Raw genomic sequence first — 22,943 nt, 5'->3', positions numbered from 1 at the left:
ATCCGTCGCTAGTGTATGGGCCCTTTAAATTACACATGGACATGTACAGAGAAATATGAAAACAGGTCATACACAGAATCACACAATACAAGTTTTACTTAAGTCTAATACTAAAGCAGACATTTGTACTTTACATGTAAAACATTATTCTGAGCACCAATTATATTCTCAGGTGCTGCCAGAAACCAATTAATTTGATACTTACTTAACAGGAAGTGTGGCTATTTCCAACCACAGATAAACCTGGAAAATAAAAGGATAAGCAGCACAAAGAAATTGTATTAATATTAACACACTGGGCCGGCGTTGCATGCAAATTCAAATGGGTTGCATCTTGCAATTTGCAAACTGGCCATGCAAGTGATTCTAAGTATATGCATTTCAGTAACATCTCCTTGACATGTGAATGGGCATTACTGGATGACAACAGGGCATTTGCGCATAAGAAAATTGTCCCACAGATGTGTTGTGGTTGTGTAATCAGAGATGCAATCTTTTCCGAGTTGTGCTTAGAGTGCAGACCATTTTCTATCGCATCTTTTGTAAATAGTATTGGGTAGGTGTAAGTGCCGTTGCTGGTATACTCTCAAAGCTGGAGGGATGGGGGTGTTGCTATTGCATAAATGCATATGAACCAGGATACGGGATGATACTCACATAAACTTCCAATCATGGTAGTTGTCCAGAATTGCGACCACATTACATACAACTGAGAATCAGACCCACTGTATATAAAATCTTAACTTTTATCTTGAGCACAAATTACCAAGATTTAGTAATTTATTTAATTCACAAGAAAGCATTTAAAACTGCCACAATAAAATATGAGTTTCCTTAAAATAAGATGTGAAAAAGGATATGCAAAAATATACATTTAGAAAACAAAAAAATGGGTCAGATTGTAGCACTAGGCATTGCATTATTTCATAAAAACAAGGTACCCTTTCCAATTACAGCAGCATAGCGTGCAATTCAGTTCATTATTGTGCATTGCACACAACTGATCAATTGAGGATTTATATTATTTTCTGACTCGTATGCAAAATATACATTTTATACTAGTACTTGGCTTAAAACACTTAAAATATATAAAAGAGCTGCATATATCATACATATATATCATATACAAATACGGACATCTGATATTCCTCAAGCAATCTTGAAACCAAACCAGTTTAGAATTGCAGAACATCTGTTTATTAAAGAAATGAAAAAGTAGAAATAGATAAATGTGGAAAAAAAAATAGATTTACATTTTCAAAAGTGAAAAAAAGTATGGATTTTTTTTTTCTTTAAAAAAAAAAAAAAATCAGGTGCTAATAAGTCTAAAGTACAACAAGTTTTAAATGGCAGCAACCCTTTAGTTGCTGTTGAAAAGATGATGTCATTGTACTTAAAAAGGTATATGATATGGCCAGAGAGCAAGGGAACAGCGCATAAAAGTGGTCATAACCAATGACAAAATAACAAAATGCTTACACCCTTATAAAAGAACCTATGTACTTGTTATAATTGACTAGTAGAGATCTAACAATATCCTTAATCAGAAAGCTTATAAATAACTGTCTTTAAAAAAAATAATGAACACTTAGTTATTTTAGCGTTCCCGCTAGGCTATTTTAGCTAAAATAGCCTGTGGGTGCCGTCCCCACCCGCGAGCCCCAGTGTTCTGCGGGTGGGGAAAGCTGCGGTGTAGCGATCACTACGGGTGAATAGAATTCAAAGAGAAGGGAGAGCTTGGGGGCAGCCCAGCATATCCGTAAGTGCTGGGCACACCCTCAAGAGTGATAAAAAGGGGCACACCCCCTTTTCTTGTGGTCACGCCACCTATTCGGGCTTGCGCCAGAGTACTTTTTCTCTAGGTCCGGCGCCGGACCTAGAGTGAACACTCATGATATCATGTTATATAAGTAATCGTATCTCCAAATCAAATACACACAAAAACATTGCACACATAAAAATGTGAAAGAAGGTGAAATACAACAGTATACATAGATCTTTTGAAATTAAGTACAAATTCAGAATCACACCAGCAAACAGATTGCAGGAACTTTGTTAGAAAGGCTTTCTTATTAGGATATACTGTACTGTATATCATGCGTGGTCATTAACAAGGCCAGTTCTTTGAAATTTTTCTTATTAAGGGTATTATTCAAATTCTACTGGCCAAATAAAACTGCAAAGCGTTTTGGCCCCTATAAACTAGCGACAGATTATCGCGATGCAGAGATGCCAGGTTGGAGGATCGGTGAATTCCAACATGCTGGATTTCACAGATTTGCTGATCACGTTCAAAATATGACCGTGATTTAAAATTCGGTGACATTTAACATGAACAATTTCACCGATCCTCGAACGGATTGCGGAACATCGATGGCCGCAGGTCGGCATTTCCGACCACCGGATCTGTGTTTCCGATTCGATCACATAATCCGGCAATATGTCAGCTAGTGTATGGGAGCCTTTAGTTATAAGCATTTTTAATATATGTGTGGTGCTTTTTTCTGTCTCTCTCCCTTTTTTGAAATGAAAAAAGCTTCTTAATTTAGGCAAAGTACATAATTCAAAAGAAAAACAAATACAACACCCAATCTTCACCATTGAACACTAAATACTGAGATTGTCAAGTGTTAAAACCTCAAAACAGGGCATTTAAAATCACAATCTATAAAACCGCACCAAATTTCAGTTTTACAGGGCAAGGTTCAAAACACATACAATATCCGTTGATTGTTGGAAAATAGTGTTTTCAGAATTAATCTATCGACCTAAATCCTGTAAAGTACTGCTCTCCTTTCATGGAGCATGATACACCTGGTATTATAATGTGCTTCCAGGTTATATAACACCAAAACCAAGTCAGGTGCATAAAGTTTTTTTCACATAGTGGTACATTTGACAACACAGTCTTCCTGCATCAGATTTACAAAATCCTGGCATCATGACACTCTGTCATCAGGGACTAGAGCTACATGAACCATTGTTATGCAAGTTTGAAATATTTGACCACAATTAAGTCTGTTCGGACCTCTTCAATGCTCTTAATGACTGCGTTTCATGAACGCAGCCAATACAAGTTCAATAAATGTGTTCAAGATCCGGTATTTATTTCCATGAGACTGGCCAAGCCGTGGGCTAACCAGCTCCAAACAACTAAGGAACAGTTAACATGTTTGTGGCTAAACCAGCATGGTAGATAAAATTTCAAAATTGTAAGCACTTCAACTGGGGAGCCTACTCCATCCATCCATCTATCTCCAGGTTATTGTTTCTTGCTTGCCTCCATCCCCTCAGTAATATCATTAGTCTCCCCTGTCACATGAATAGAGGAGTTGTTGCCTCCCACAGTGTCTGAACACACATCTGATATATTAAATACTGTGGGTATATTTAAATAATCTGATTGGCTAATAAACAGGGTACATCCTGAATACACATGAGGTGAGGGAAATAATATATTAGCAAGTTATGGCTCTAGCCAAGCACCATACAAAAATGTAAAAATAAAAATTCACCCCAGATATTTGTGAAACTGCCTTGCTTCCCATCAGTGCAACAGCTCAGCTGTAAAGCCTTGTTCATTTTAATCTCACACACCTCATATCTATTAGAAGCTGATGACATCAAAGAGGGAGACAAAATCACATTTACTAGTACAAAAAGCATATCATGCTTTGTTTTTTTAAAATAAAATAATAGTATTTGAAGTAGGCAAAGTATCCTGAAATTTCATTGAGATTTTCTTCAGTAGTGTCAATTACCTACACGGTTATTTACTCAACTTGCTTTCATCTTCTTCCAGACGTGCACAGTGCTCTGGACTGAATAATACATGACAAATAAAGTTTCACCACACCCCTGAAGTTTGAAAGATATTCTTCAGATTATTCTCCACTTAGTATACGCTCTATTTCCTCTAAACGCTTCAAAGCAGCAACTCTTTTATTTTCAATGTCTTTGATTTCTTTTGTTGATTTCGGCTTTATATCTTTGTGAGTATTCTCCTGTTGTTTACTGTTGGACTTTACTTGTTCTTTGTTTTTCCTTTTTGTTGGTTGACTTATATTTGGTGTATCTTTTAATTTTTCAAATGGAGTTTTTTTTTTTCCTTTTTCATCATTCTCCTGCTCTTGTCCTTCTGGCAATGATGGCGCACCTGCTGTTGAAGAAGCAGTCTGTCCAGCACTAACAGCATTTAGTGAAATAATTTTATTGCGCACTATGCTGAGATGTCGCTGAATATATTCCTCATGAGGAGCTAAGGCCAGTGTTTCGACAAGGCATCTTTCAGCTTTAAAAAGATCTCGCTCTTCAAAATAAACCACACAAAGGTTATGTTTCCCTTGTACATTATTGGGATCCATTTCTAGGATTTTTTCAAAGCACTTCTTAGCTCCCTTAATGTCTTTCTTTTGATTCATAAGTATGTCACCTTTCAGTATAAGGCCTTTAATGTGGTCTGGGTAGTAATGCAGCAGCTCATCCAGGACTGGCAGGGCCTCCAGTTCCCTGGCAGTCTGGGAGTAGAGAAGGGCAAGGTTGAAGAGAGCACTTCGGAAACCATGCTGTAACTGTATTGCTTTTTTCATCCACTTTTCAGCTTCTAAATCCTTTTTCTCATCCATGGCTAACATGCCCAAGTTAAAAAACCCATTTGCATCATGTGGCTCCTCCTCAATATAAAGCAAAAGTCTTTTTTTGGCTTCTGGTCGCAATTTGGCATTGCCTGAAGCAAATGAAAAAAAAAATTGTTATACAATTTATAAAAGTATATAAATACAACATATAGATGTCTCCACATACATTTTACTCCCTTGCACATTAAACAACCCTTCTAGTCGCACCATGCCGTGGAGTGACGCGGTAGCACTGAGCATCTTTTTACCTTCAAATGCATCTGTTATAGGACGCACAAGCAGCTTCTGCTGATTAAAATTGTATGTGGCATTCCTATGTTCTGTGTGCAACTGCAGGTGAATTTGCATGAGAAATGCTACATTACAGTCCAACAGCTGCTGCATATAACTTTAATCAGCAGAAGCTGCATGTGTTCCTATTTGAATTGCTTTGCGAATAAGACATTTTAAATGTAAAACGTCCCACAAAAAGACGCTCTGCGCTACCTAACTGCACGGTGCTCACACAATATATTTAATGCAACTTTTAGCGCACGGAGGTAAGATATATGTGGACACATCTGTAGATCAAAAGCCACAACTAGAAGGTGGGGAAAGGTTTTTGAAGGCAAATACATAGTAGAAAAACTGGTGTAACAACTGCTGTTTATAAATGCTAATGGATAATAGAAAAGTATTTTCATTAGCATTTGCAAACTTTTGTTTTAAACGTCAGCATATTCAAAAGGGTTTTCAATTTTACGTCTTAGCATTTTTCAAACTCATTCCACACACACACAATTACATTGCACTGTGGTTTCTCAGGATGGGGAATCATCTCAATTAATAAATCAATCTATATTTGCTATGGTAACGTTTTGAGCATTGTTATGAACATGGTAAAACGGATGGAAAGGGAGGGGATAACACAATATGTAAGCAGCTTTCATGAACAAAACAAAACAAAAAAAAAACTTGTGTGCCATCAATGAGCAGATCTGGTAGACTAATAGAATTTATATTACAGCAGACAAATGTGGCATACAAAATGCAGTAATGACACCAGCATAACACAAGTAAAATCAGAACCATGATGCAGCCGTTTGTTCAAATCGATAAACCCTTTACATCTAAAAATCAAACTAGTTCAAAATTTGTCAAATTACCATTTTGAGTGTAAAATACTTACCTGTTAGCAGAGGCTATGTGCTTATTTTTCACCAAGTTGTACAAGAATGTAGGCTAGCTTGATAACTGTGCCAATTTTATGTATATTAACATTTGAAAATTCACTCAAGTTTTCAATAACAATATAATTTCCATCAATCAAATGCAACTTCACTGAAAACATACTTCATTTAAAACTATGCAGATATGGTGGTAAATTCAATTTAACATCACAATTTTAAAATACTGGATGGAATATAATCTGTATATACTATTGTATATATCTAGAATTCTACAGATCATTAATTGCAATGTTGTGTAGTAAACTAAAATATAAACATCTTGATATTTTCACTGCTATTAGTATTCTGCATAAATAGTGGTCTAAGTACAGAGGGTCATTTCAATAAAGCTTCAAAATTTATAATAATGTTTATTATGGCAGTCCCAAAATAATATCTTGACAAATATTGCTTCACTGTCTGCCTTTTTTGAAATTCCCTAGCGATTGGAAAATTATTTTGGTTTGTCGATTCTTTGAGATATTTAAAACTTTAATTCTTATTAAATGACAGTTTGAGAAAGGTATAAAAGTAATACTGGTATATTATATATATATATATATATATATATATATATATATATATATATATATATTTATATTTGCATTGAACATTTTAACTATTGGCATTAACTCCTTTACTTTCACATGATTTTGCACTTGTCAATTAGCTGTAATTGACATTTAATTTTTTTTTTTTAATTCTTCACTAACAAAAAGCCTTATTTATCATTTACATCTAGGACATTATTTTTGAAATGTACTGGTCTAGTCCTGTCAAATATTTGGACACTAAAAGTATACGAAGTTTAAAATAAAGCTCTTAAATAGTTAAATGCACAAAAAGGGGGGGTGTTTCATCTTTTACCTTTAGGCAAAGCCCATTTATACACGTCAAAGAAATCTGAAGTGACTTTACATATACAGTCAGGTCCATAAATATTGAGACATTGACAGAATTTTCATATTTTGTCCTCTATTCACCACCACAATGGCTTTGAAATGAAACAAACAAGATGTGATTTAACTGCAGACTTTCAGATTTAATTTGAGGGTAATTACATCCAAATCAGGTGAACGGTGTAGGAATTACAACGGTTTCTATATGTGAATCCCACTTTTTAAGGGGCAAAAAGTAATGGGACAAACTAAACAATCCTAAATCTAACTTTCACTTTTTAATACTTTGTTGCAAATCCTTTGCAGGCGATTACAGCCTGAAGTCTGGAACGCATGGACATCACCAGACGCTGGGTTTCATCCCTGGTGATGCTCTGCCAGGCCTCTACTGCAAATGTCTTCAGTTCCTGCTTGTTCTTGGGGCATTTTCCCTTCAGTTTTGTCTTCATCAAGTGAAATGCATGCTCAATCGGATTCAGGTCAGGGGATTGACTTGGCCATTGCATAACATTCCACTTTTTAGCCTTAAAAAACTCTTTTGCAGTATGCTTCGACTCATTGTCCATCTGCACTGTGAAGCGCCGTCCAATGAGTTCTGAAGCATTTGACTGAATGTGAGCATATAATATTGCCCGAAACACTTCAGAATTCATTCTGCTGCTTTTGTCAGCAGTCGCATTATCAATAAATACAAGGGAACCAGTTCCATTGGCAGCCATACATGCCCACGCCATGACACTACCACCACCATGCTTCAATGATGAGGTGGTATGTTTTGGATCATGAGCAGTTCCTTTCCTTCTCCATACTCTTCTCTTCCAATCACTCTGGTACAAGTTGATCTTTGTCTCATCTGTCCATAGGATGTTGTTCCAGAACTGTAATGGCTTTTTTAGATGTTGTTTGGCAAACTCTAATCTGGTCTTCCTGTTTTTGTGGCTCATCAATGGTTTGCATCTTGTGGTGAACCATCTATATTCACTCTTGTGAAGTCTTCTCTTGATTGTTGACTTTGACACATATACATTTACCTCCTGGAGAGTGTTCTTGATTTGGCCAACTGTTGTGAAGGGGTTTTTCTTCACCAGGGAAATAATTTTTTTGTCATCCACCACAGTTGTTTTCCGTGGTCTTCCGGGTCTTTTGGTGTTGCTGAGCTCTCCGGTTCGTTCTTTCTTTTTAAGAATGTTCCAAACAGTTGATTTGGCCACACCTAATGTTTTTGCTACCTCTCTGATGGGTTTGTTTTGATTTTTCAGCCTAATGATGGCTTGCTTCACTGATAGTGACAGCTCTTTGGATCTCATATTGAGAGTCGACGGCAACGGATTCCAAATTCAAATGTCACACCTAGAATCAACTCCAGACCTTTTACCTGCTTAATTGATAATGAAATAAGGAGGGAATAGCCCACACCTGTCCATGAAATAGCTATTGAGTTGATAGTCCCATTACTTTTGGCCCCTTAAAAAGTGGGAGGTACATATTGAAACTGTTGTAATTCCTACACCGTTCACCCGATTTGGATGTAATTACCCTCAAATTAAATCTGAAAGTCTGCAGTTAAAGCACATCTTGTTTGTTTCATTGCAAAACCATTGTGGTGGTGAATAGAGGCCAAAATCTGAAAATTCTGTCAATGTCCCAATATTTATGGACTTGACTGTATGTAACAACTTATAATATGGCTTGATTTACCCCTGATAATACACATTTCACCAGTGCACAATAAAGTTAGGTAATCAAAACTTACTGTTCCTACATATACTTTTTAAAAGAGTTCATAATATTTTAATATCAAGTGGTAAGTTTTTAGGTCATCATTTCAAAAACATTAGTAAAACTTATCATTGGGAGAATGCACTACCAACTTAAATTATTACAGATTTGACAATTTACCGAGTTTTTCCAAAACCTATATAAAAAATAGTATGTTATTTATTTTTGTTACTGTCTGGCATGAAAAAGGAATATGTTATCGTGGTGAACTTCGTAAAATATATTATCTTTAATGACTAACAAAGAGATATTTTGATTGTCATCATTAACTGTCGTATACATTGGAGACAGCAACATTTATAGGGTGCAGTATATATTAGACGTCACAGGTTCTCAAACTCGGTCGTCAAGACCACAAACAGTGCATGTTTTTCAGGTCCCCTCACAAAATCACAAGTTAAATAATTAGCTCCACCTGTGGATCTTTTAAAATAGGTCAGCGAGTAATGAACACATGTGACCTGGAAAACGTAATTTGTTTGCAGTCTTCAGGACAGAGTTTGAGAGCCACTGTTATAAGTTAATGATATTCTTTCTCGGAAGTTGAAATAAATAAAAACCTGATAAATAATTTGGGTAATATTATAAATAATCAGAGTGATCTGAAAAGTGGAGGTGTTAACTGTAGCACCCTATCAAGTTTCTCAATATCATTTATCTATTATAGTCTATAAATGAAGAGAAAAGCATCTCAATGCTATAAACAACATTACTTTTACAAATCACTAGTTTGATAACTTGCTGGAGTACTATACCTTAGTTTCATCAGTCAAGTTCAAAAGTGACTAATTCTGGCTACCTTAAAACATATGAACCATTCAAAAGAAAGTACGGAGCAGAAAACATATTTTGAACTTCCTCCACAACAACTGTCTTAGCAAGTGCTACACTCTGTGTGCTACAGTACCACTCATCAGAAAATTAAATAAATGATGAGCGAATCAAAGTTAAAAGAGATGGTAATGGATGACAGATCACCTATGTTTATAAAGTATGCCTAGAAAAACATATGTATGCTCACATTTCCAGAGTGCCATTAAAATGAATGCATACAATCAGCTACTAATCAGTTAAAGGAATAGCTGATGAACAAATTGGAAGATGAAATGACAGTGGTATATATGGGTGTCAGAGGACAATTACAGTTTTGAAACATTTACTAAAAGCATTGAAAATTGATCAACACTTTCTGTGAACATCTTCTATAGTTCAAAACACTCTTATATAGTGCAACAGCAGTCTACATACTACAATGAACTTAAAGAAATTTAGACCTCTCAGAAAACTACTCTCTTGAGCTGCAAGATGAAACATTCTTTTCTTTGAAACAATACTCATGCAATGGTACATCCTATTGCAATCTACTACAGGGACCCAGATGAAATCAAATATAAAAGTTTTGTATTAATTTCAGAGTTGATACATAACGCAGTAGCTGTACACTTGTTTCAAAGACAAATGAATCCATTCCTTAAGAGCAATGTGCTGCCAAGATTGCAAAAGGAATTCTGCATTTCTGATAGGTCAACTGCACAGTTCAGCAACAGTAAAAACTTGTATTTTTTCATGTTCTAGACTATACACTGTACTAGATTAACGATAGCTACACTCTGATAAGATGCTTTAATCAACACATCCAATTTTCCAAATAATTGGATTGCCAGTGAATGCAACACCAGAACCCAGAATCATCCTGCTTTCAAATTTTCAAAACAATTCACTTAGGTATTACCTAAAAAAATATTATAAATAAATATTACCCAAATAATTTATCAGGCTTTTATTTATGTTTTTTTTAAACTTCAGAGAAAACAACCAGTATTTAATATTTTGAATCCTTAAATATTGATGTCTCCAAGGTATGACAGCTAATAAAAAAAATTTATGAAAAATAAAACAAAGATTAAGAAAGTGACAAGACTCAAAAATAGTTTACTATTAATACATTTTGATATTTGACTGCAACAAAAATAAGAAATGTTCGCATCATTACTATATACAAAAATTACTAAAAATATAAGATCACAACTTGAAATTTGGTATAAACAATCTTTAAACATGTAGGAATAAACACAAGTTTTTGAAAAATTGTAAAACTTTTGTTTAATCTGTTTTTAAATGTTTGCATTTGAGAATCTTGAAATAACGATTTCCTTAAACCTAGGCATTTCGATACACATGTACTGAAACACGTAGAGGAGAAATTGCTATAGCTACTTGCCAGCTGTTGAACATTTAAAAAGAGAGTGTTTGGCATTACTAATGAAACCTGGGATGGATAAATGTTTTTTGTGCTGATGTCTCTTTTATGCTCTGGTAGGAATCCTTTCAAATCACTGGTTTTATGGAATTTTGTCAAATGCTTTTAAACATGTATAAAAGTACGACTTATTAAAACATACAAAACATGTTTTGAAGGTGTTGCACTAGATTTTCTGTCTATGTTAATGAGATTCAAATCTAAATTTGATGTTGTAAAATCTATGCAGACAGATCTATACTAAAGGCACAAAATCTAGATACTTGAAATAAGGATACCTTAGTTATTGCGGTGTGGGACATTTGGACCTTTATTGTGAAGGTATTCTAGATACTTTGGACTGAATACGTTTTTTGCTCATGTTGATTTACTTACTGGTGTTTTATTTCATACTTAGTGCAATACATCATTGCATTTTTTTTTTTTCTTTTAAGCATTTTATGAAGATTTGGAGGAGGAAAGATATACAATGCACCAAAAATGTATGCGGTCCATAGATCTTTGGCCCAGTTTCCCTGCTGATCCGCGAACATCAATAATTAGTGATCAAACAGTGAATCAGGAAAAACAACATTTTAAAAATCCCAGATTTGCTGACCTCGAAACCCATGTTGGGTTTTCCCGATTCCCTGACCCTGGCAACAAGGGGAATTGGGGCAATACATTGCAGATGTATGGACCAATAGATGTGTGTTCTAAGTGCCCCTTTTTTTTTTTTTTTTTGAGACCATACCTGATTCCTGCATGAGTAGAGCAGAGTTGAATAATGCAAGCTTATGTCTGTGATTCAATTCAAGAGCTTGATTGAAGTTTTTCAAGGCTTCATTTGGATCCTTCAGTTCAATATAAACAATTGCAAGGTTGTACCATAAATCTGCATTCATTCCATCAAGTTCCAAAGCTCTGGAATATGCTTCTTTAGCTTCTAAAGGTTTATTCATTTTTAAAAGCAGTTCCCCTCTGAAAAAAGCCACAAAATCATAGTACAAATTAGAGCACATTACAATACAGTGTGCCCAGATACAAGTTTCACTGAGCATTTCTGACATGACAGACAGTAGTGAAATCGTCTCTATACTACATACTTGCCTACTTTTGAAAACTACTTTGAGGGAGATTGCAGATGGCTGCAGAATGGGTCGTGTGCAGCGCGGCGCATCGTTGTGGGGGCGTGGTCTGCTCCACCCAAAGGGCATGTCTAATTCCACCTATGGGCGTATATATTCCTATAAGCTGACGCCCTAGCTCCCCCACTGACATTAATACATCTCTACCCTGCCATATTGACATTAATAGATTCCTCCCCACACACATTCATTTATATGAATAGATTCACACACAGTCTCACACACACATCCCATGAATAGATTCATACACAGTCACACACACATCCCACGAATAGATTCATACACACACACGCAAACAGTCACACACACAGTTTCACACATACAGTCGCACACACATCCCATGAATAGATTCTCACACACACACAGTCTCATACACAGTCACACACACACAGCCTCACACAGTCTCATACACACATCCCATGAATAGTCACACACAATCTCTCACACACAGACACACAGTCAGTCACACACATCACATGAAGATTTCACCCCCCCCATAAACACACATATATCACATTACTAAACACACACACCAAACACACAGTAATAGATTTCCTTCCTTCCCCCATGGCACTGCAGTGAGCTCTAACACTCACAGTCTCAGGCATCTCCTCTGTCTTCAGTGTCCTCCGGCGTCAGCTCCTCCCCCCTCCGTCCTCTGTCATCACAGGCTGGCCAGGGAATGCTGGGAGCAGCAGTGTGTGAGCAGGGGAAGGTGTGCACAAGACTCCTCCGGGCCAGTAGCTGCCACACTCCTGCCTCCCTGCACCCGGTGAGTACGCCCCTGTGTCTTAAGATCAGGCCCCGCCCCCTTTACCTCCGGACTCGCGCATGCGCAGTCTGGATTTTTAGATAGGGCAGAGGGAATGCGGGAAATTCAACCTACTTTGCGGGGTAGCGGGAGCTCCCACCTTTATTCGGGAGACTCCAGCGAAATTCGGGAGGGTAGGCAACTCTGCTGTACTATCAGTAAATTGAAATAAAAATAGACCTTAGGGCTAATACATAGTTGAACACAAGTGTATTTTGCAGAACATATCCTGCGGGCTTTGCATGGCGCATGCGCTAGAACAGAGTGTACACAAGTACGGGTGAATACATAGCCGTCTGCTATTCAGGCACATCTCCATTTGTGGCTGAAGTGGCATAATTAGTTGCTAACTGTGTGTTCACACATTGGCAAAGTTCTGTGGGGAGCGTAGATGGAATTTCAGATGGATATTTTGCACCAGGGGTAGAGCTGGTGTAGGTGTGCACTGACGTTGAAAGATGAGAAACCAAGTGCATGGATAGGGGAGGTTCGCCTGCAGAAAGGTCTATACTGTAGCTCTGTAGAAGTATTTAGTTCCGTGCATTCAATGCGGGAGCAATTCCGGCTAACTTGCATTCAACTATGCATTAGCCCCTATTATCATTGGTATTTTACTAGGTTTATGACCATTACACATACCTAATCTCGTCCTGGTAAACATTCCAAGATGATATTCCTAGATTATATTGGCTATAGGGCAGATATATAAATGTTAATTTTGTCTGACCCCATCCATTCGTGTTATGTCAGGAAAGTGTGCAAGTACATGCTAGTGCTAGTTTCTGTTTTCTAAGATGAACTCACAAATTGGCCCCCACAGAAAAAATAAACCCACATTCATCGTGCCTACAGGAAAAAATAAAACCACATTAATGGATTCATTGCCCCAGTCCCACAGTATAGAGAGACTGTGACCTTACCTGTCAGATGTTTCACTGTGTAACTCAGTTTCAGTCACTTCAACTTGCAGGGCCAGAGCACTCAAGCAGTGGAAGAGAAGAGGAGCTCTGCCTCCCCCATTCCCTCCTCACCCGCCCCAAGCCGCCACTCACTTCACTACTGTACTGTCTGCAGGCAGATTGCACTGTGTGGGTTAGATGGACTGTATGCGGCTGCATAACATATGTCATCACACCGCTGCATTGGCATTTATAGATCACATCTAGGGCTGCGTTAAAGCCACTGATATAGCCCAGCGCTGCCTGGGCCAGAAAAATGTAGCCCTGCAGAGACTGGCTGCACTGCTACAGAGGTCACCAGTCCAGCTGTATAACAGATTCCAAACTCCAAGGTTTGAAGGCTCCAATCCCAGGATTAAAATACCGGACTTTTAGAGGCCAAACACAGGATTCCGCAGCTCGGGATTGGCTTCCCTAGTACATGATGACAGGTGTTGCCACATCGGCATGTAAATTGGTTGGGTTCTTAGTGTACAATGCAACCAAGACATTTAGCAAACTTTTAACCACTGTAAAAACGGTCCAATTAAGCAATATAAATTGTTGCTATTGTAACAATAATAGTGTGAAGGGGAATAATTGCTTTATGCTGGGGACCAGTTGGAGATGTAGCAAAAATAGTGAATTAATAAAAAGTAATATTTTAATGCAGAATCTACAGATTTTGCCACTAGAATTATGGGAAAAAAATATGTAATTGCATTCAAGGCAATGTATTGATTCTTCTGGGACAAAGTGTTGACTCTGTGAGATATAGGCTCTAATGATGGTGTGAAAATGTACTTCAGTGCTGTCAAATGTAAATGTCTCATTAAAGAATCAAAATGGAGCAAGAAATCTCCAGTTACCTAGTAATTTGGTGATTTAAATAAAGATGTAAAATTGGTAGAATATAATTTACTAATATCAAATGTAACCTGAATGAACAAGTATTTAAGTGAGCAGTCGTCAGCCTAAACTTGGAGAGAGGAAAAATAGATTTCACAGCTATTGGACATCCAGCAAGAGGGAGGCCCCATGACTTATCTATATTTACCCTATAATTTGAAATCGCCCTAAAAGTAAAAATACAGTAATATTCATCACTGAGAAACGAAGTGGCAGGGTCAGAAATAAACGTAACAGCAAAACGAGCCAAATTAGTATTTACCTAGCCAAATCCCCGCAAATGATGGAGAGTTACGTAGGCCTACAGCAACTGACTCCAAGCCAATTGTGAGAAGTAGAGGGCACAATGGAGATTCTCTGCCTAGTCCCTTTCTGGATAAAAAAGGGGGAAGAAAGATGACCTTTACCTGCATCTGAGTGGTAAAGTCAACATATAAGACATTAATAATGTCTAAGAAGTATTCCAGGAAGGCCACACAAGATGTATAAACGATAGACTGAAAGCTCACACCAAAACCACTTTCTCATACAATAGTTCAATGAACCCTCTTATTATCCATCTTATTACACAACTGTATTCCATGTAACTTCACATTTACTGGACTGAAATACTGTTTTTAGTGCAGATTGCTTTTTCCTTCTGTTCTTTAAAAAATGTTATTCACAAGTAATAGTTATATTATGTTACTTCTTCCCAAACATCCTATACTATATTTGTGTTGATGTGCACACCACAGATTAAAATGCTCCTTTAACCTCTAAGCCATTCTTCAGATGGCCGGTGGCTCCCAGAACCTGTCAATATTTAGAGGAAATACACCACACGCAGCCATCTGCATTTCCTTACGGTCACTACAACAATGAATGGTGCAGATGTCTAGGTCCACTGAGAACACCAATTACAGTTTATGCAATAAATATGGTAAGAATTTAGCACAAACACTGCAACACCCCAAGACAATTCTGTTACTTTGGAAGGCGAGAAATACTAATCATGCAATACAACAATATTCTATACAAGGCTGCAGGGAAGGTTATACAAATAAAAATACTCTCCTCCAGTTATTCTTATTTTGTAATTTTTGGGAAATGAAACGGTGTCTGTATTTTGTTTAATTTATTAAATGTCTTACCTGCTAATATAAGCTTGCTTAAAATCTGGTCTCATACTAATAGCTTGTCTGTATAACTGATCAGCCTCTTCAAGTCGAGACTCATTTGCACGGATCAAGTTTGCAAGATTTATGTATACATTCAGATGATTAGGGGCAACACGAGCAGCATACTTCTTCCCTGGAATTACCTTAAAATAAATGAATGTAATTAACAAATAAATTAGTTACATAAATAAAATGAGTAATTTTTTTCTTTTAAAACTCAGTAAAAAGAATAAATCCGCAAGTACCTGTACTCCACTCCATCAACCGATATACTACCACATCATAAAGACACTTACATCTACTGTGTCCTGCAGCAGATATGCTACAAGTGACCGTTTAAGTATCATTTTTATTGGCATCATATAAAATCAGATATTTGATTGGGCAGATTAGCCATGGGCTCACGGAATGATATAACATGCATTTCGTGGGATATCATCATGAAGTGTGCTCCCACAATATTCATTTAGACACAGCATTAATACTGCAGTGTGTAATCTATACATGAATCCCCCTAAAAGTGGCAAATAAGATAGTAGGGACAGTGTAGGAATCTGTTAGTGACCATAAGCAAAGCACTGGAGGCTGTTACATGCTGTCAAATGTGATATTTACAACTTTTAAAAATGGTGGAAAAATGATACTCAGCAAGTGTATTTCAGCAAATAAGTGTCTAAAGTATTTTGGGGACATTAAAATGTATCTCTATGGTATACATAAAAGTTGGACAAAAACCCACTTGCAATTCCCATCTGCAAAATCAATAACCCCTTTCCCATCAATACAACACTCAACATAAAAAGGTCCCACATAAAACTTAAACCATTATTCCGCTTTTAGGAGAAAAATTACCTGAAAAAAAGATCTCTCTTTATAGGCTATATTTACCTATTTCCAAACCTCTAAATACATTATTCATTGGAGGGGAATACTGCACGATGTCATGTAATTTTTACACGAAAATAAGGATTTTTCCCTAATTTCCATCTAGCCTGGATTTTCAAACCAAAATCTGTGTTAACTGCCATGGAGGCCTATACTAACTTAACTCAGACTTCTAATTGAACAGGAAAGGTGCAGTCGTTTTTTTAACCAGCATGAAGAAATTTTCAGCGAACGCGTAGCTAACTGAATCGGCCCCAATATGTGCTCTGCAAAGGGAAGATTTTTACCATTATATTCTCAAAACACTGTAGTCCCAAATTAAAAACAATGGTGTGTAATAGATTACATTTGTAAACATTGATATTAAAAGGCAAAAATATTAACAAGGAAGACATGAATGCTCCAGTGTGAGTCCGTGTGAAGTTGAACCCTCACAAACTATAAGAAGATTTTTGGTACTTACCGTTGAATCCTTTTCTCTGAGTCACGCTGGGGGATACTGGACCATGGGTTGTAGGTGGGAAGGTGTGGATTTGGCACTAAACACAGAAATCTATAACTCCTCCCCTCTGCAAGCCCTGATTTCAGTGCAACTTAATAAAGTGCCTGGTAAGGAGAAGCAATACTCAGTGACACTGTCAAACCGAAAAATAACCAAACTGACAGTCAATTAGGACCAAATTCATAACTCATACTCAATACGACTGAGCGTGAGGGAGGGAACGCAGTGTCCCCCAGCCTGACTCAGAGAAAAGGATTCAATGGTAAGTACCAAAAATCATCTTTTTTCAAAGCTGGGGGACCACATGGGACGTTCAAAAGCCGCCCCCAGGGGAGGGAATGCTCAGGTTGCCTGACCGGAGAACTGTACGGCCAAAATGGGCGTCACCGAAGGCAAAAATATGAAACCTGTAGAACCGCGCAAACGTGTGGACAGAGGACCAGGTAGCTGCGCGACAAACTTGTTCAGCTGAGGCCCTGTGACGCGCCGCCCAGGAGGCCGCCACAGCCCGAGTGAAATAAGCCAACACCTTGGCTGGTGCTGGGCGCCCCGTATCAGAATAAGCCTTTGAGATCACTGAGCGGAGCCATCTTGCAATGTCTGCTTCGTGGCTGACCAACCACGTTTGTGAGCGTCGTAGGGGACCAATTGAGAGTCTGTCCGACATAAGTCCGAAGTTCTAAGTAAATTCGCAGGGCCTGGATGGCATCCAAAAGTGACAGATTGTCCTGGTCCCCTGAAGACTGAGGGTGAGAAAACAGAAAAAACTATTTCCTAGTTCAAGAGGAAAGATTAAACCACATTCGGCTGAAAAGAAGGAACCGTTCTGAGAACAGCCCTATCGTCATGGAAAACAAGGAAAGGTGGTTTGCAAGACAAGGCCCCCAACTCAGAGACCCACCTAGCCGATGCAATAGCCATAAGAAAAAACACTTTCCACGTAACGTACCGAAGGTCCACGGATTCCAAAGGCTCAAAACGGAGCCTGCTTAAGAGCAGACAGAGCCAGGGGAAAATCCCTGCTACTGGCGGCTGAAACGGAGGCTGCACTCGCAAGACCCCCTGTAAAAAAGTCTGCACCTCTGGGATGAGAGCCAGACGTTGCTGAAATATATGGACAGAGCCGAAATCTGTACCTTCAAAGATTAAAGCAATAAGACAGCTTCCAAACCACCCTGCAGAAACGCTAAAAGCCTTGGAAGGCGGAACTGAGCAGTATGCACTCCGCGCCGCTCATCCCACGATATAAGTATTCCAAACCGAGAGGTAGTCCTGCGCAGAAACCTGCTTCCGCACCCAGAGCATGGTCCCGATGACTGAAGAGGAAAACCCCTTAGCCTTTAAGAGCTTGGTCTCAACAACCAGGCCGTTAAAGCCAACTGAGGTAGGTCCTTGGGACAGAAGAAGATCTGGTCACAGCAGATGCCAACCTGGACCTGCGGCTAGCTTGAGAACCGTGGCGAACCACGACTGGCATGGCCAGTTTGGAGCCACTAAGATGACTGAAACCTGCTGCTCCATGACTCAACGGAGTACTCTTGGTAACATGGGAATTGGAGGAAAGATGTAGGCCAGACGGAAGTTCCAGTGAACAGTCATGGCATCCACTGCGGATGCCAAAGGATCTCTGGACCTCGCACAAAATCGAGGGACCCTGCAATTGTGGCGAGACACCATCAGGTCCACCTACGGCAGCCCCCACCTCTGGAACACCTGCTGAAAAACCTCTGGGTGGAGAGACCGCTCCCCTGGTAGGAAAGTGGTCCTGCTGAGGTAGTCCGCCTCCCAATTCTCTAACCCCGGTATGAAGACCACTGAAATTGCCGGGACAAACGTCTCCACCCAAGTGAGAATGAGAATTGCCACTGCCATGGCACGCGTGCTTTAGGTTCCACCTATGATGTTTACATATGCCACTGCCGTGGCATGGTCTGATTGGATGCTCACTGGCCGTCCGGCCAGGAGGGCCTGGGCCCCGCACAGGGCCAGATAAATGGCCCGGAGCTCCAGCACATTTATCGAAAAACCTATCTCCGATGACGACCAGGTCCCCCGTCACCGCTCCCCAATCGCTGAGACTTGCGTCTGTGGTGGCAATGATCCAGTTGGGAGTAACCAGGGACCGACCCTGGAGAAGGTGATCGGTAATAAACCCACCAGCGAAGTGACTGACGAGTGCTGTCTGACAGAAGCAGCAACTGAGAGGAGAGGTTGTCCGAGTGGCCCGTCCAATTCCGGAGAATCTCCCACTGGCGAATCCGTGAACAGAAGCGGAGGCTGGATGGTCTCAAAGGTAGAGACCATCGTACCCAGTAACTTCATGCCGAGCCAGACGGATGGCCGAGGGGCAGACAGCACTTTCCTGACTAAGTCCTGAAGGGCCTGGGCTTTGGGCTCGGGCAGGAAAACTCTTAGTAGTGCCGTATTGAAGATCACCCCCAGAAACATCAGATGTTGGCAAGGCGTGAGGTGACTTTTCTCGATATTCAGTATCCAACCGTGATACTGTAACACCTGAACCGTGTGATCCAGGTGGAGCTGTAGTTAGGCAGCCGAATCTGCCTTCACTAGCAAATCGTCCAAGTAGGGCGCAACCGTTATCCCCTTGGAATGCAGCAGACTCGCCATAGCTACCATGATCTTTGTGAAGACCCACGGAGCTGCAGCCAGTCCGAAAGGCAGAGCCTGGAACTGGTAATGAGCTTTCCCAGTTGTGAACCAGAGTAGAGAATGATGCCCCGCCCAAATCGGTATGTGGAGATATACTTCTCTGATGTCAAGAGACGCTAGAAATTCATTTGCCGACATACCCTGGATCCCCGATCAGAGCAAATCCATGTGGAACTGATCCACCCATAGGCTGTCATCCAAGGCTCGCAGATTTAAAATCGGTCGGTCGATAAGCGCCATTGGGCTTTCGGACCAGAAAAAGGTTGGAGTAAAAACCCCTTTCCTGTTGAGACTGTGGAACTGGAGCTATAATCCCCTCGGAACAGAGGGAACTGATAGCCTGGTTTAAGGTCAGTCTCTTCTCCGGTTCCCTGAGCAATGCCATGACGAAGAAACGTTGCGGTGGTGGCCCCCTTAGGTCGACTACATAACCTCAGGAGACAACACCCCTTACCCAGGCATCCGCTCCCAAAGCTACCCACCGGTCTAGGAACAGGAGGAGACGGCCCCCACCTTCTCCGAGATCAGATGGGCTGAGATCCTGTCAGGTACCTGGCTTCTCGGGTGCCTTAGTACCTGAGTGCCTGAATGTACCAGAGAATCTACCCTGTGGCGCAGAACCCCTGCTGGGGAAATTACCTCTAACCAGTCCCCCCCCTCGAAAGAAAGAATGGAAGACCTGGAATCGTGAGCCCTTTTGTTTCTGGGGCACTACAGGCAGGAAAGTGCTCTTTCCACCTGTCGCCTGGGATATGATAATATCAAGTTCGGAGCCGAACAGGAAGCCTCCGCCAAAAGGGAGAGATTCTAAAGCGCGTTTAAATTTGGCGTCCGCCTCCCAGGCACGGAGCCAGACTGCTCTGCGCGCCACAACTGAGACTCTAGAGGAAATCTGTGCTCCATCTTGTGCGGCCTCACACAGTCTGCTGCCGCACAAATCTGTTCCGCCAGTTCCAGCAACTCCTCTCTGGATGAGACAGGGGCCTGCCACTAAGAGAAGTGATTTACTGGCGCTAGATGATGTTGCTAGGTTATACAATGAAAATTTATTCTAAGATGGATGTATAATCACAATATCACATTTATTCATAAACATTAAAATAGTAGATAAGTAAAAATATACAAAATAAATATGGTAGCAATATAAAAGGGAGAATAAAATCACTGCAAAAGAACCGCTAATAGGGGGATCCAAAGTCCATAAATGTAGAACGGGCACTAGCTGGATGGGTCAAGTGTATAGTTCCAATAGATAGAGCACAGCGAATATTTACCAAGTGGATAGAAGATGTATCTCAGTCCTATAGGCGAAGTTCGCAAAGTGATTGAATGGATTTGTGTCCACTTGTAGCTGTAACTTTAAATGGATAGTAGATGTAGATTCCCAGGCAGCAAATTGATGTGTCCAATAGTGTCCAAAGACAATGGTATGATGATAGGTCACCCCAAAAAAGGTTGTAGCGGTATGGAGAAGGCTTTATGCAGATGCCAAAGGGCGAATAGCAACCCCGGCGCCCATAAAAATACTCCTAAAGTATCCTAATTTTTTATCCAGCGGATGCTTAAAGGAGGCTGCCCCTTGGACCGGCAGAGCAGTGTGCTTGGCTAAACGAGCCACAGCCGCATCCACTCTCGGAGGCAGCTCCCACTTAGCGTCCTGCGCCTGTGGAAAAGGATAAAGGGCTGCAAACTTACGAGGAGTAGCATACTTCTTATCCGGGGTCTTCCAGGCTTCTTTAACAAGAACCGAGAGATCCTGAGAAGCCGAAAAACAAACGACCCTCTTACGCCTCCGCTTGAACGGCCCCTCCCACGACTGCAGAGGAGTCAAGGTCCAGGCAGTCAAAGAACTGTTGTACTGCCATAATAAGGTCCTCCATGCCCTGACTTGACGCGGACTCTGAACCTTCCCCTTTGGGCAGAACCTCCTCTACTGGGAGTTCCCCCTCCTCCTCCCCCTCGGGATCTGACTCCTTTAACAGGCTCCCAGATGGAGGAGGACGCTTATGCGCAGCTTAGGATCCTCAAAGAAGCGTTCCATAAAAAAAAAAAAAGAAGAGGATACCTTCTCGAACCCTGCAGCTGAGCACTCCATGGTAAAGAACCAAGGCGGATCAGGGCCCTGGTGATAGACCCCCGCTATTGCGGGCAGCGAAGGCAAAATAGGGGCTGGCGCTGCTTGAGCTAGTTCCTTTCTCTGGCAGAGCTCCGAGTCAGAGAGCGAACGGTTCATAACCTGAGCCCACGTAGGTTCCTACGTAACCAGAGTGGTTCCCCCTCCTGGCTGCACACAAGTGGGCCCCAGCTGACAGTCCACACACAATGCCCCTGCATCCAGTTGTCCACATGGTAATTTAACCTGACACTGGGCACATGTAAAAAATATAGCCACAGTGGGGTTCTGGCCCTTTGCAGACTTAGATTTGTCTGTCATTTGAGCCCCCTTCTTCCTGCACTACCTTGCCACGACAGGGAGCCCAAAAATAACAATAAAAACGTTATAAATAAATCACATGTGGCAATGAATACAGTAAAAACTCCCAAACAGGCATAGAAAATGTTTAACAATAACTGCAAAATACTTAGCTGCACCCCGCAGAGGGAAAGGAGCTTGAGACTTCTCTGTCCTTCCTCCATGATGGCCAAGCTTGTCCCACTGTAAAGACAGGAACTGCAGCTTCCTGGAGTCTCCATTCTGCCGCTGGAGAGCGGGGGGAACCAGCTGCCCTGGCTCCTCCCCACAATATACTGAGCAAGCCCCAAGATTTCTCCCTCAAGTCAAGATATGTATGGAAAATCCTGCGCTCACAAATACAAAATGGCTACCCGATATTAATGTGGTCCCCACCACATATCATACAAAAACAGAAAAAACAATATATCAAGCGCTTCTTTTTTCTGAGCTATATATGTGTAAATGAAGTTCCAAAGTTAGTCTTTATACAGGGACTTTTCTTGCCTTCTGATAAATTCCTCTCTCCAATAATCCCTCAAATAAAGGAGAAGAATATACCGTTGGTAAATAGATTCAATGTATATATATGACAAAGATTTCTGTCTCCTACTTGCATGTAGGATTAGGTAGTCCGTCTACTCCTGAGTGAAGGCTCCCTCCTTCTTTGGTTAATAAGTAGTATATAATCCACCAGTGACTATCA

The 22,943-nt window shown here is 40.3% G+C and overlaps 1 protein-coding gene across 2 annotated transcripts in view; it reads right to left on the bottom strand.

The window, feature by feature from the left end:
* Nucleotides 1–798: 798 nt before the first annotated feature.
* Nucleotides 799–22,943, bottom strand: part of TMTC3 (transmembrane O-mannosyltransferase targeting cadherins 3) — a 106,440-nt gene continuing 84,295 nt past the window's right edge. For both annotated transcript variants that reach the window (XM_088454396.1, XM_088454397.1), the window contains exons 12-14: nucleotides 15,702–15,871; nucleotides 11,517–11,743; nucleotides 799–4,726 (exon numbers count right to left, since the gene is read on the bottom strand). In XM_088454396.1, coding sequence (XP_088310522.1) covers nucleotides 3,885–4,726; nucleotides 11,517–11,743; nucleotides 15,702–15,871 — 1,239 coding nt within the window. In that variant the 3' untranslated portion in view covers nucleotides 799–3,884. The remainder of the gene's footprint in view (nucleotides 4,727–11,516; nucleotides 11,744–15,701; nucleotides 15,872–22,943) is intronic.

Source organism: Taudactylus pleione, unplaced genomic scaffold, assembly GCF_031769625.1.
Source record: "Taudactylus pleione unplaced genomic scaffold, aTauple2 ptg000040l, whole genome shotgun sequence".
Taxonomy (NCBI): Eukaryota; Metazoa; Chordata; class Amphibia; order Anura; family Myobatrachidae; genus Taudactylus; species Taudactylus pleione.
The sequence above is the reverse complement of the archived record's forward strand: the minus strand, read 5'-3'. Positions and strand labels throughout refer to the sequence as shown.